Source organism: Echinops telfairi, unplaced genomic scaffold, assembly GCF_000313985.2.
Source record: "Echinops telfairi isolate 266 unplaced genomic scaffold, ASM31398v2 ScPeMD7_13;HRSCAF=56, whole genome shotgun sequence".
Lineage (NCBI taxonomy): Eukaryota > Metazoa > Chordata > Mammalia > Afrosoricida > Tenrecidae > Echinops > Echinops telfairi.
Genome location: NW_022103910.1, coordinates 177,549 through 191,562, shown reverse-complemented (window position 1 = coordinate 191,562; position 14,014 = coordinate 177,549). Strand labels below are relative to the sequence as shown.

Sequence of the window (14,014 nt, the reverse complement as noted above, 5' to 3'; positions counted from 1 at the left end):
TACCAAATTTTATCATTACATGGCTACCAAACCACTAGGAATCATGACTCAGCCAAGGTGACACATAGTCTTAACCATCACATCAGTTACTATTATTCTTGTCTTGTATATTGACATCCAGTACCACTGGATGTATTTTGGTCAACAAACAAAACAAACTTTCTGCTACTGTAGTAAATGTGAAATGTCAGAACAAAAGTTGATATGTGAGAAGTAGATATAGCCTGCTTAAGGATATGTTGAATAGTCTAATTATTAACAATAAATGATTATTTATAATTATTAAAGTTAATAATAAAGTTTAAAAAGTATTCCACAGAAGTACTTTAAAATTAAAGTCATTTGGATGAACATCACATGTGAACAAGCACAAGGAGATTTTAGAAGGTTCAGGGGAAAATCCCATCATCTTTTACTAATATCCTCCCAACCCAAACTTTTTGAAGGCCCCCTCACAGATGAGCAGCAGCATTTATTTGATGTGCTCAATGACTTTCAACAATTTCAATCACCCGAAAACAAGACTGTAAATACGGAGCACATGAAAAGGAGCCTTGAGGTCTTGCAGTGCCTAATCAATACTCAGCCAGCCAATTACCCTTATTCAACTAAAATTCTTGATCTGGTGTTTAGCACATCAAAGTTAAGAAGCAGGTTAAGTGAGAACCAGAATAAGGTGACATTTAGGGGTAATTCTGCCCCAAAACAGCATTTTATTTCTGCAAAGAACTAATTAAATGTATATAATAATGCTCTCCACCTACTATTTCTCCAGAGTTAAAAAACTAAACCCAACAATTATTGAAGACTGAAATATGTTAGCTTTCAAAATAAAAAGCTTAAACTATATGGAAAAGAAATACAACATAAGCAAAATGAAATGCATCATTCCCCAGTTATGATGGTCTGAAAATATCTGTTGTGTCCATTTAAAAAGATGTTTTGAAAATTTACATAACACTAACAAAACTCAAAATCAATGTCTTCAAGTTGATTCAGACTCATGGTACAATCATATGTCACTACAACTTTTTTTCATTTTTAAAACAAAAGAAAAAATTTTTAAGAAATTTAAATTCACTTAAAAGGGCAAACAATCATATCTAAGCTAACTACACTTATTTTTTTTTCTGTCTACTCTCTCCTTGATGTCTTTACATCCTTAACTCAATTCTCCAGACTCCTTTGATTTTGCAGGCTGAGGCAGCATCTAGAATTGTCAGATTTACAGGCTTTGCTAAAAGAAAGGGGCATGTTTATGAATGAATGTGTTACATGACTTTCAGTTATTTTCAAATTTCCCAAACCAATGAGCAAATCTTAAGAGATTAACTTACAGAGAACAATGCAGCATTAAGTTCCTTAAATTTGATACAAATTTTAGCATCTTATAAAAGTTGTTTTTACTCACTTTAGCACATAATCACACATCACTTTCAATTATTGAACTAATTCCTAAATGTGTTTTATTTCTTCTAGTAGAAATATAAATCCCCAAGAACATAGTAATATCCTAAATACCTGTTAACATACCATTCAGGTTCTAGCATAGTAGTACGATACAGTACTCATTATCTATGGACAAAAATAGAATTATAGTTGATTTACAACTTGCTGAGTGCAGTAATTCTTATTTTCATAGAGGACAATGTCAGGGAGATTGGTGGAATAAAACAACCTCCCAGCACACTTGTCATAGAAGAATTCTTTTGATAGAGTGCTTTCACAATTGCTATAATTCGTCTTTTTTTAAAAAAACTTTTTATGTAGATAAATAATTCTTTTTAAGACATTTAAATTGATCTTTTAATGATTTGACTTTTAAATATACTATAATGTTAAGAAATTCTGGTGAACTCTACACAGTTCTCAGTCTATACTTAACCAAATTCTACTTTGGACTAGCCTGTCAGGGTAAGAGCAATTTGACCTTATTGATAAACATTATTCATTCCATAACTTCCACTATGATTGCCTACGCTACCTGTCCCAGGATCTTCCAAATCTTGGTTCAATGGGCTCTAAAATGCCAACTTTTATCCGACAGTCATATCTAGATTTCTGCAGATGCCTCATACATCAAATCCAAACTCACTCTCTTCAGCCATCTGTGCTTCCTGTCCTGTATTCACCAACTATTAATGGTATCTCTTCCACTCTGCTCGGCATGCCCGTCACCCAAATAGTCACCCAAAGCCCTGTGTGCTCCACTTGTGAAACATTTTTTGACTCCTTTCTATTTTGAATACCAAGCTTATACCACCTTAGCTAAGACCCAGGGATTCTCATTTGTTTGGACTAGCTATTCCACTTTAAGAACTTAACCTATAAATTCTCTCTCTCTCTCCCCCAGGGATTCTCATTTGTTTGGACTAGCTATTCCACTTTAAGAACTTAACCTATAAATTCTCTCTCTCTCTCTCTCTCTCTCACACACACACACACACACACACACACATTTTAGTGTTATTTGTTGTATGAAAATTGAAAATAACTTCAATAGCACAGCCTGCAATGTAGAACAGATCTAAACAACCAACACATGTTTATGCACAGGAATCTTACATAGTTATTAAAAGAAATAAAGTAATGATATATGTAACCAGCATAAAGAAACCCAAAGCATGAAAAATCGATGAACAGGATGACTCCATTTGTACAAAACATTCACAGAGGAATCATAGACACATGCTTATATATGTATAGCAAACACTTGAAATAGCATACAGACTTAACACCAAAATGGGATTAGTGGAGACAGGAGGGGGATCTGGGCTTTTCACTTCTGTACTGGTTAGTTTTTTACAGGATGGTCATATTATTTTTGCAACAAAAAAAATTTAAAGAGTTTTATAATTAGAGAGGAAAAAATCCTCATACAGATTAATATTTTAACTAAATGTATATGTAATTGAACTGAATTTAGGTTTACTTTTTCAAAGTGTAGTTAGCAATTAGTTTTCCAAGGAAATATAGTATTAGAAAACCATTCTGTCACGTGTTAAACTTGCTATATTCACATGCTATCCAAGAGCCCCCAGTACTATTACAGACACTATGAAAAAAATAAATTGCCTCACCTCTTCTACTCTGCACTGAAGCAACAGGGAAGAAAAGACAGGAAAAAGATTATGAATATAGAGATTTCATATATCTGTACATCAACTGTAGGTTTGGAGGCACCTCTAAATTAAAGTATTAAAAAATACCTAATAAACTAAGTTTTAAAACCATAATAATCATTTATTCTAGACTCACGGAAATAATGGAGATGAATTTCATATGGCATCAACCAAACATTTTTTGCTAAATTTAAGATAATAGTGAGAGGAAAAGGTTCCCAGTAGTTTTAAGAGTACTTACTGATCTGATTCAAAGTTTCCTGGGGAATCCAACTCATATCCACATCATTCTGATTCGATGTACCCATCTCTACTTTCTGTATTGGTCTCTTGCGCTAAAAAAAAATGAAAATGTTTATAATAAAAAAAAAAATCGATCCATGTATTTAAGTAACTTAGTTGAGACAAAAACGTTCTTCTCTAGTTTTAAAATATATCCTTATTCAAGTATTTTATTAAGTAGATGCAAGTCATTATTATCTATAAAGAACAGAATAAATCCTCACAAAACCATATATACTTGTGCATAACCCGAGTTTTTCAGCACATTTTTAATGCAGTTTTTGTGGTAAAATTAGGTGCCTCGGCTGATATTCGGTTTGGCTTATACTCAGTATTTATATATTTATATACAGTAATTATTTATTCTGAGCTTAAGACTCTTTTCCTTTATTGCAAAGCTTCATGTAATTGGAAAGCCAAATCAGAAATTCTATTTTTTTTTCCCTTTGTGAATCCAACTGAATTAAAAATATATTTACTTCCACATTCTACAAAATTCAGGGTAACTACCAAAATGTTGCTGGAAGACAGTTACTGTACTGTCAGGTAAATATGTTTTTAATTGGCATATACAAAACAAAAACATAAAAACTCATTTAAACTAAACACCTTACACTTTCTCTTTAGAGTTATTTGTAGCACAATTGATAGAAAGTAAAAAAGATTCAATTCCATTCTTTAGTCCCTTTTTTGAAAACAAGTACCCCAAAGCTATCTATGTACCAGTCCACAAATTAGGTTCTGAATGTAAAAGAAAGGTAATTTAAAAATGGCTTCATTCAGTGATGCAGTTGAACCTAATAACAAAAATGCTTATTATTATGAAAGCGGGGCAAAAAAAAAGTTATGGAAATTAATAAGGAAAGCACTAAGTATTTGTTGTGAAAATACTTATACAAAGCTTACTATTTATTTTCATATATATATGACATAAGTAAATGGTCTTATATCGTTCCATTGAGAGGAATAATGTATAAAGCGCTGATGGTGGAGGATGAGTGAAAGGCGAGGGAAGGGGAAGGAGGACACGGCAGAGGAGAGAGCCACTCATCCAGGGTGAGAAACCAGAGTTACAGCAGATATGTTAATGTTAACATTTTCTCCCTTAGCAAGAAGTATCCAGTGACAGAACAAATATAGCAAGTTTTTTTCCCATTTTCAGATGAAAAGACCTCTTTTCAAGAATTATCACTGCATTTTAAATGATCTCCATAGCATCCAAACAAATGTACTGAAAGCCTGGTTGTTTTATATATAAAATACATGGAAAACGACAATAAATTTCAGGTCTTCTTTTAAAAAGGTAACGGACACCTGCAAGTACATGAACACAGTGTTCATCTATAATTACCTTTCTAGATTCTAGAAGTTGATGCAGGCCAATAACAACCAGCAGCCCAAGACCAGCAAGGAACATATACATAAAGATTCTGATATATAAAAAAAAAAAGAATACATTTGCTTTAATAGGAAATACCATAGTGCATTACAACTCTAAACATGTTTTCTAAGTAACTTGTAAGGAAAAGATACTTAATTCTAAAAGTTTCCAATCTGTAGTTTAAAATGAATTATCATATAAATTACATTAGTTAACGGTATCAATAGCTGTAAGACACAAAATTTCACTAAATCTACAGTCCATATGATTTTCATCACTTAAAACAAAAAGTTCACAGGAGCAAGCTTTCTAATCCTACCTTACAAATTGAAGATTTACTTAAAATTACAATTTTCACTTACGTCTCTCCATCTAACCCATCCTCTCTCTCAATAATTGTAACTGTTTGATTGAAGACAGCATCTTGGAAAACATTGCCCTGGTTGAAAGAGAGGAAAAAATTCTCAAGAAATCAGAAATACATGGGGAAAAAAAAGAAAACCGATGATTTAAAAATCCAGCTCCTTAACAGAATTGTACTGTTCCGATCACTGAGAAGGCCAGGAAGACTCAACAAAATTAACACACAGCTAGCTCCTTGTCAGGGACTAAATATTACCACGTTACTTTCTTTGACAACAAAACAAAAACCTCTTCTACCTCTGCTAATGCGTTCCTTCTCTGAGGGAACGGTGGGTAAATCATGTGAGAGAACTGGAAATAAGAGTAAAAATAAGAAATCCTAATTTAGTTGCTTGCAAATAATGAAAAAAAACATGAAAATTGCTATAATGGATCATTCCAAAAACCACACCTGAGCAAAAGTTTAAATTCATGATCTCACAACTGGCAAAGAAATGAAAATGATTTGTAATGAATGGGTTGATGATTGTCCACATTTATCAAATATTATTCTTTTGTGATCCTTTAACTGTCAGAAATCTTTATGTGAGCTTAATACCCTATTTCACTTTCCCATCACTGCACTGGGTCTGTTGTGCTTCACACAAAAGTAGTCCCTTTTCAAAATGCTCATCTATTGCTAAACTCTAAGTTTCACTTCATGACCCTGGAATTTGCATTCATTCCTCAACTTAAGACAACTCCAAGAATCAGAACACATGGAAGAAAGTAACAATCAAAATGGAACTAATCCTGCGCATACTTCCTGGAGGATTAACGTTGTTAATTCTACCTAAAAACAAGATGAAATAGATGATTCCATAACCTATTTACTATGAAGCTGAAAAAGCTTATTTTGAAGATGAGAATAAAAAACCCTTCCTCTCCTCTAGGTAGAAAAAGAAAAGTTAGCTGCAGCAAAGTAAATTTACTCAGACAAAAGAAGACATGTTGACATCATCACTCACTGCCACCAAGTCCATTCTGACTCGTGGAGACCGTATAGAGCAGGACCGGCCTTGTGGGTTCTAAGACTGTCACCATTTACAGAAGCAGAAAGCCTCGTGGACATCGGGATAATAAAAAGAATGGTTTGGTTTCCAAGAGAGGATGATTTCCTCCTCTGAAAAAGCTTTGGAAAGCAATGATTTAAATGTGTTCTCTCTGGAAGGAAAGAACAGTTGACATCAAGAGGTCGATTGCCAGCAGTAAACTTCTAGAGGGTTTCCCTCATTCATGGGCTATATATAAAATACACACTGTGAATATCATTAAAATGAAATCACAGCTTGTATTCAGCCATTTGGTTCAAAACAATTAAAACTTAAACAATAAAAATTGCTGTTGAAACTATCTTTAAGACATTTGACTATATTTTCTCTATTAAATATATGGAACAATGGAACAGTTTCAGAAAGTCTTTAAAATACCAAACCCCAAATCCATTGCTCTAAGGTTAATTCCAATGCCCAGCTACCCTATAGGACAGAGTTAAACTAGCCAAGGCTGTAATCTTTACAGACACAGAATGACATGCCTTCATCTTGCGGAGTGGCTGGTGGGCTTGAACAGCAGTTAGCAGGTGAGCACTTAACCACCATGCTATAAGGGCTCCCCAAACTTACAAAAAGCAGTAAATGGGGAAAAAAGGAGTAAAATGGACAAATACCCAAGTATCAACGGTACACATTAAATCCATGAACAGGCATTACCATCTAAATAAGTACACTGCCCTATGGATGTGGCATCCTTTATAATCTTTTCCTTTAAAGACTCCTAATATAGCACCATCTCCAGTTTATATCACTTATCACTGTGTTCGGAGCCCTGGTGGCGTAGGGGGTCATGGGTTGAGATGTGACCCACATGCTCAGCAGTTTGAGACCACCAGCACCTCCGAGGGAGAAAAACTAGGCTTTCTACTCCCTTAAACAGTTAGTCTCGGGCAGCCCACAAGAGGTCCCTATGAGTCAGCATGATTCAATGGCAGTTAGTTTTCTTTTCTTCCCCCCTTTTTTGGGTACCACTGTGTGATGGTGCCCGTTTGTGAGTATCTCTTCAGTGGATTCAGACCAGAAGACAAATATGAAATTTATCTTTGCCATCTATAAAACAGGCACTATACCATGCACAAATATAAGAGTATATATAAGGAAACAAAATTTTCCCCACTCCACTCCCATCTCTTTAAATAAAGGTTTAGAGGGCCTTACATTCAAATCTTTGTAGTTGAGGTTGATGACTAGACCAAAGGGTCGCCCACCCATGGGCTCTGCAGGAATGAAGGAGTACTCAAAAGTCGCCTGTCTCTGGGGTGGCACTACAGTGTTCAGAGGAAGGGCCGTGAAATTCTGGATATAAAACTGGTAGTCCTGAGGATAACGGAATGAAGCATCGAGTGATTCAACAACAAAGTCTTCTGTACCCTTGTTTGTAAAGCCCACCAGGAACTTCACAATATTATTTGCTGGAAAATCTAAGAAACAAAATAGAAACAGACAAGTCAGGAAACACTCAATGTGTATAAAATATGAACTCAACTTTATTAGTGGATGCTGGCACCTTTTCCCTCTCTGTGTGGCTACCTTTTTTGGAACCCTTTTCAACAAAGCACTCCAGTTAGCCACTAGCTAAGAAGTGATGGATGCTGGTTCAAAGCTAGTATATTCCAACCTATGAGTTCAACTGAGCATCTCATTTTTGGAGCAGATCATATCCAAATCACGCATATGTGATCTGAAGTGATGTTTAGTTCTAATAGACTATTATCTCATACCTCACACAGATAATGCAAAGCAGAATGACAGAATAAGTCTATTAAGAAGCTCAGTGAACCTTACCTGAAATGGTAATATTCACTGTATTATATAAATTCAATCAGACAATTCCTGCATACTTTAAGAAATCAGTCAAATACAAATCTGAAAGTAAGATTCAAGCAGGCAGATACAAAAATAGAAAAATGAAATTCTTAAACAAATTATATTTCTTTTGGAACAAGGGTGGACAGTATATAGGAATAAAACAAAGTTAGAAAGAGCAAGAAAATGAAAAACCTTTATATTGTCTCTAGTAAACTGTACTCTACAGAACCGTCCATCATATTTGGGGGTTAGACAAACCTGGGTCTGAATCCTATCTCCACAAGCTATTTACTAACTTGGTAACTCTGGATAAGTTTTTGTGATCTCTCTAAACCCCAGTTTCCTTATGTAGCAAATGGAAATAAAAGAAATGATCACTGGGTTACTGTTAAGCTTACACATAACACCTGCCAAGATTTGAGAACACTCCAGCATATAGCCCTCAATAAAATATAAGCATATGTGTATGTTCTTAAAAATATATTTATCATTTAAACTCTGACAAAGTTACTGTGCTGTGACAACTGGAAAAACATTTAGAAAATTACAATTGAAAGACAATTTCTAATTAAACTGGGCATTATTTATTTCCCTAGTTTAAATGCTAGGAATACTACCTCTCAGGTATGCATATTCATTCATGTAAGATTTTAATTTAAACTTCCTTAAGCATCACCGATACTTCACACACAGTGAATCTGTCCCTTTTCTCTATTACCTTCTCCTTTTACAAATAGGATAGTTGTATCTGCACTTGGTGAAGCTTCAGGTTCACCAGACAAGTCTTCTTCCTCTTTGTCCTCTGCCTAAGAAAAAAAAGGATTAAAAAAAGGGATTACACTGTGGGAAAAATACAAGAATGTTTAAGAGAATTTGCTGGAAACAGCAGTGGTATATTTCATAGTGTGTCATCACTGAGTGCACCTCAGACTATAATATGCACACTAATTCCTAGCAGATTTGACTCAAGTTTACGGTGAAAAGCTGAAGTCTTGCACTTTCAGCAAGCACTCAGGAATCACTGATGCTACTGGAACTGGGAACTCTGAGCCATAAGGTTCGAGGGCAAGAAGTGGCAAACTTTTCCAGTAAAGGGTCAGATAGTAAATCGTTTAGGCTGCACAGGCCATAAGGTCCCTGTTGAAACTACTAAATTCTGCTGCTGCAACTTGAATCCCAAATCAAAAGGTCAGTTGTTTAAACCCACCATTTGCTCTGCAAGAGAAGAGTGACATTATCGGTTCTTGTAAAAGATCTACAGTCTCAGAAACTGTACGTATGGTGGTTCTGAGTCAGAATAGACTCAATGGCAAAGGGATTGCTTAAAAAAATGGTCAATGCCAGATTTGGCTAAGGAGACCACATTTTGCTGACCCCCAGCATAGTGGTTATGCACTGGGCTTCTAGTCACAAGGTTGGCTTTCAAAACCATTAGTCACTCTTTGGGAGAAGGAAGAGGGTTTCTACTCCCACAAAGTATAAGTCTGGGGAACCAAAAGGGGCAGTTCTACTCTATCCTACAGGATCACTATGAGTCCAAATCAACTCAATGGCCCTGAGTTGAGTTGTTATCTATGAAGATTTCTATGCTTATTAACAACATACTTTTCCTGATAATTTGTACCACAACTTGGCAGGACTGAACAGTACACATAAAACTGGAGAATTTTATGGTGTGCAAATTACGCCTCAATATGGTTGAAAAAAATTTGAACAAATTTTATAAAATAGTATGACTTGGAAATGACTTGATGGCAGTGGGCAGTGAGGGTATAAAGCAACCAAAAGGAAGACATATAGATGGAGAAACCACTCAACAACAAAGGCAGAACTATAGGAAACACATTATTAAGGGGGTGAACACAGAGAAAACAGCACTGGGCAGGAAAAACTAAGAGCAGGTGTTACAGAAAGGAGCTCAATCAGGTGACAGACCCGGAAGCTGGCCATCAGATTGTTAGAAGAGTTTTACTTGATGCATAAGTCCAGGCCACATGAAAAGAACATGAAGTGAGAAGTAGAGACAAGCTATACACACTGCTCTTCCAAAAGAGTGCTAGTGATAAGAAAAGTGGGTGGTAGTTTAAGGTCATGGCACAGCATAGAAACACATGTGTAGCTTAAAAGAAACAAGTCACCAAGAGAACCAATACATGCAGGTACGCAGGAAAGGAAGTAATCGACCAAGATCCCATTGTACACAGAAACAAGAGCACAGGTCAACTTTGGAAGAAAGGGTTACTCATCATCCTTAAAGACAAGATGTACAAAGGGTGGGTGAGCTACATTTAGAAGGAGAAAATATTGAGGAATTCTCCCTTGGTGGCTTTCCCTTTCTGGCATGGAAAGTAATGTTGTTTCACAGCAGTGATAAGATTTCAAAGTGGTAAATAAACTCTGCAGTCTCAAAGCTTACGTGCAACATAAGAGAAAAAAGGTAAAACTGTGTAGGATAGGCTTGCTCGATGCTTCATATTGGTTCCAGCTCAACACTCACACAATTTTCAGTGTATAATTTTATAATGAAAGTTTCGGAGTAGAAAACAATTTTTTTAATCATTTTAAATCCATACATACATCCATTGTATAAAGCACATTTGTACATTAATTGCCCTCATCATTCTCAAAACATTTGCTCTCCACCTAAGCCCCTGGGACCAGCTCCTCATTTCCCCCCCTCACTCCCCGTTCCCCCCTCCCTCATGAATCCTTCATAATTGATAAATTATTCTGTCATATCTTACACTGTCTGACATCTCCCTTCACCCACTTTGCTGTTGTCCTTCCCCCGTGGAAAGTATTTTAAGAATTCTTTTCTACCCCTATTATTCACTGGAGGACCTATTCTAAGTTGGTCTGTCCCTCATCCCACAACACACAGAAAAATGCCTGACATTTAGAAGGCACTTAATAAATATGCTAACTGAATGAATAAAAGAAAAAAGAAACTAAGACCTAGAGATAAAAAAATTTGTTTCACCAACCAAAACAAGGGCTTTTGAGGGGATCTGCTGACCCAGTTAAAATCAAGGCAGAAAGATCATCTTAGACAGTTATGGCGACTGTTTCTTGGGATTCCAGAGGGGTAATCTTGATTTTTTCAAAGGATATAGGACAATCAGGGAGGTTTATTGGAAAGAAGTTTTAACAAAATTGAGAACAAAATTACACTGATGAGAAAAAGACCAGTAAAGTTTCACTGAGGAATTTGTTTCCATCAGGATAGTGAACCTGCTCATCCTTTTAGAGTAGGAAGCACTGTCCTATGAGAACTGCATTGGTAAACCTTATCCCATTCATTCTACATCCTCCATCTTGCCCTTCAGACTTGTTTTTGTTTCAAAAAACTCAAATAACATTTCAAAGGAACACAATCTGAATGTCCCGAGAGGATGCCAAAATAGTCATTTTGATCTTGTAGAGATTGAACAGTGCAGAACACTCTGGGGAAGGATTAGATATGAAAACACCATTTCAGAAGTGTCTATAGACCCAAGTGGAAGATATGTCCACAAACACTATCATTTATATTTTGGTATTTTTGTTTAATAAATGTTTCTTTGATTAAAAAAAAAATCCTCATTTTAGAAAATTGTAATCTACCCTCAGTGAAATACCCCATGTCCTAATTTTAATCCACTTTGATTACAGTACAAGGCATTTAAATGCATGAATTTAAATACCAAATATTTCTATAACAAAGAAATTCCAGATTTATGAGGTTTTTAAAAGTTCATGGGGGAGAAAGGAGGACCGATTGCAATGATCAACATATAACCATACTCCCCCATCCCCTTAAGGGTGGGTGGGAGAACAACAGAAACATGGGTGAAGAAGGGAGACAGCAGACAGTGTTAGAGATGAAAATAAAGATAATTTATAATTTATCAAGGGCTCACAAGGGGGGAGGGTGGGAAAGGAGAGAAAAAAGAGGAGCAGATACCAAGAGCTCAAGTAGAAAGAAATTGTTTTGAAAATGATGATGGCAACCTATGTACAAATGTGCTTGATAAAATTGTATGAATTGTTATAAGAGCTGTAGGAGTCCCCAACAAAATGATTAGTTTATGGGATGGCAAAGTCAAGAATTTTTTCCATGAACTTTTTGAATGCCCCTTGTATTATATTTACTCTAGATGCACTATATTATATATAACACTGACCAGATCTGTGGGCTCATCTTCTTCCACCTCAGCTTCATCATCTTCATCTTCAATTATTGAATCTTCTACAGTTTCTTCATCCTCTGTAAGATCCTGAGCCAATGCCAATGAGCCTGACAAAATGTAAAACAAACTAGTTAAACTTTGCCCTGAAAAGATGTTTTTTAATACCTAGTACAGAGAACAGGAGTCCTGGTGGCTTAGTGGTTTCACAGTGGGCTGCTAATTGCAAGTCAGCAGCTTGAAACCAGTTGCTCCTCAGGAGGAAAATGAGGCTTTCTACTCCTATAGTCTCAGAAACCCACAGGAGCAATTCCACCCTGCTTTATAGAGCTGGCGAGTCAGAAGTGACTCAATAGCATTTGAGTTTGGTTTTGAACGAGTACAGGCAACAGGCATACATGCAGGTGGTGCTGTGGACTAAGCACTGAGCTGCTAACCGAAAGGTCAGTGGTTTGAATCTACTAGCTGAAGGAGAAAGATGTGACGATTAGCTACAGTCAAGATTTGTAGTCTTGGAATCCCTATAAAGCAATCTTACTCTTTCTTATAAGGTCACTAAGAGTTGGACTTGACATGACAAAACAACTGATTTGTCTTTTGATGGGTATAGACAACTATAGCCAGTCTGTCAGTTTGTTGTACTGTGGTGGCTGTGCACTGTGATGCTAGAAGCTATGACACTGGCATTTCAAATACCAGCAGGGTCACCCATAGTAGAAAGGTTTCAGTGGAGCTTCCAAACTAATGAAGACTGGGAAGGAAGGCCTGGTGATCTGAAAAAAACAAAACAAACAAAAAACAAAACAAAACCAGTGACAACTTCAGGGAAAGCATTGTCTTATATGATGCTAGAAGATGAATCTCTCAGGGTGGGGTAGAGTTGCCTCCTCAAAACAGAGAAATATTTTGTCAAGTATTTAATTTTACTTGGATCCACAATCAACACCTGTGCAAACAGCAATCAAGAAATCAAGTGATGTGCTATATTGGGCAAATCTGCCACAAAAGACCTCTTCAAAGTGTTAAATGTAAAAAGTGTAATTTTGAGGGCTATGGTATTTTTCAGCTGCCTAATGCTGGAAAATGAATGAAGAACTTATACCTCTGAGTTATGGTGTTGGCAAAAAAAATATTGAATACACTATGGAGTGCCAGAAGAACATATCTGCTTTGAAAGAAATATAGTGTGCCTTAGAAGTGAGGATGGCAAGACATCATGTCATAAACCGTATATACTTGAGTATAAGCTGAGTTTTCCAGCATGTTATTAATGGTAAAATCAGGTGCCTCGGCTGATAATCGGGTCAGCTTACACTCGAGTATATACGGTACTTTGGACATATGATAAGGAGGGACTCGACCTGGAACAAGGACATTTTGCTTGGTAGAAAATGGGTTGGTGCAGAGGAAAACCCTTTATGAGATGGGTTGACACACTGGCTGCAACAATGGAGCTCCAACGTAGCAAAGGTTGTGAGGATGGCCCAGGACTGAGCAGTAGCCTCTTCTATTGTACACAGGGTCGCTGTAACAACATAGGCAACAAAACTTTCCCTAAGAAATGTAGTAATCTTCCAGCTGACTTGAATAATAACAGATTATACGGCATATAAAAATATTAATAAGATTTATTTTAATAGAATTAACAAATGCATAATCATTTCAAGAGCAAATGTTTAATTTTAGTAAGTACTATACAGTTTGAAAAATAACTCAGATAGGAACTGAAAATACAGGGAATCCAGGGCGGATGAGCCCTACAGGACCAGTGGTGTGAGTGGCGAAACAGGGAGGGTA

The 14,014-nt window shown here is 36.2% G+C and overlaps 1 protein-coding gene across 3 annotated transcripts in view; it reads right to left on the bottom strand.

Annotated features, from left to right (window-relative positions):
- The window catches only part of SSR1 (signal sequence receptor subunit 1), a 38,503-nt gene that overhangs the window by 21,790 nt on the left and 2,699 nt on the right, over positions 1–14,014 (bottom strand). For 2 of the 3 annotated variants that reach the window (XM_045287376.1, XM_004711641.3), the window contains exons 2-7: positions 12,215–12,327; positions 8,770–8,857; positions 7,401–7,663; positions 5,148–5,224; positions 4,756–4,834; positions 3,364–3,457 (exon numbers count right to left, since the gene is read on the bottom strand). In XM_045287376.1, the coding sequence (XP_045143311.1) occupies positions 3,364–3,457; positions 4,756–4,834; positions 5,148–5,224; positions 7,401–7,663; positions 8,770–8,857; positions 12,215–12,327 (714 nt within the window). Of the gene's footprint in view, positions 1–3,080; positions 3,096–3,363; positions 3,458–4,755; positions 4,835–5,147; positions 5,225–7,400; positions 7,664–8,769; positions 8,858–12,214; positions 12,328–14,014 lie in introns of all 3 variants that reach the window. The other variant, XM_045287375.1, reaches the window with a different exon arrangement.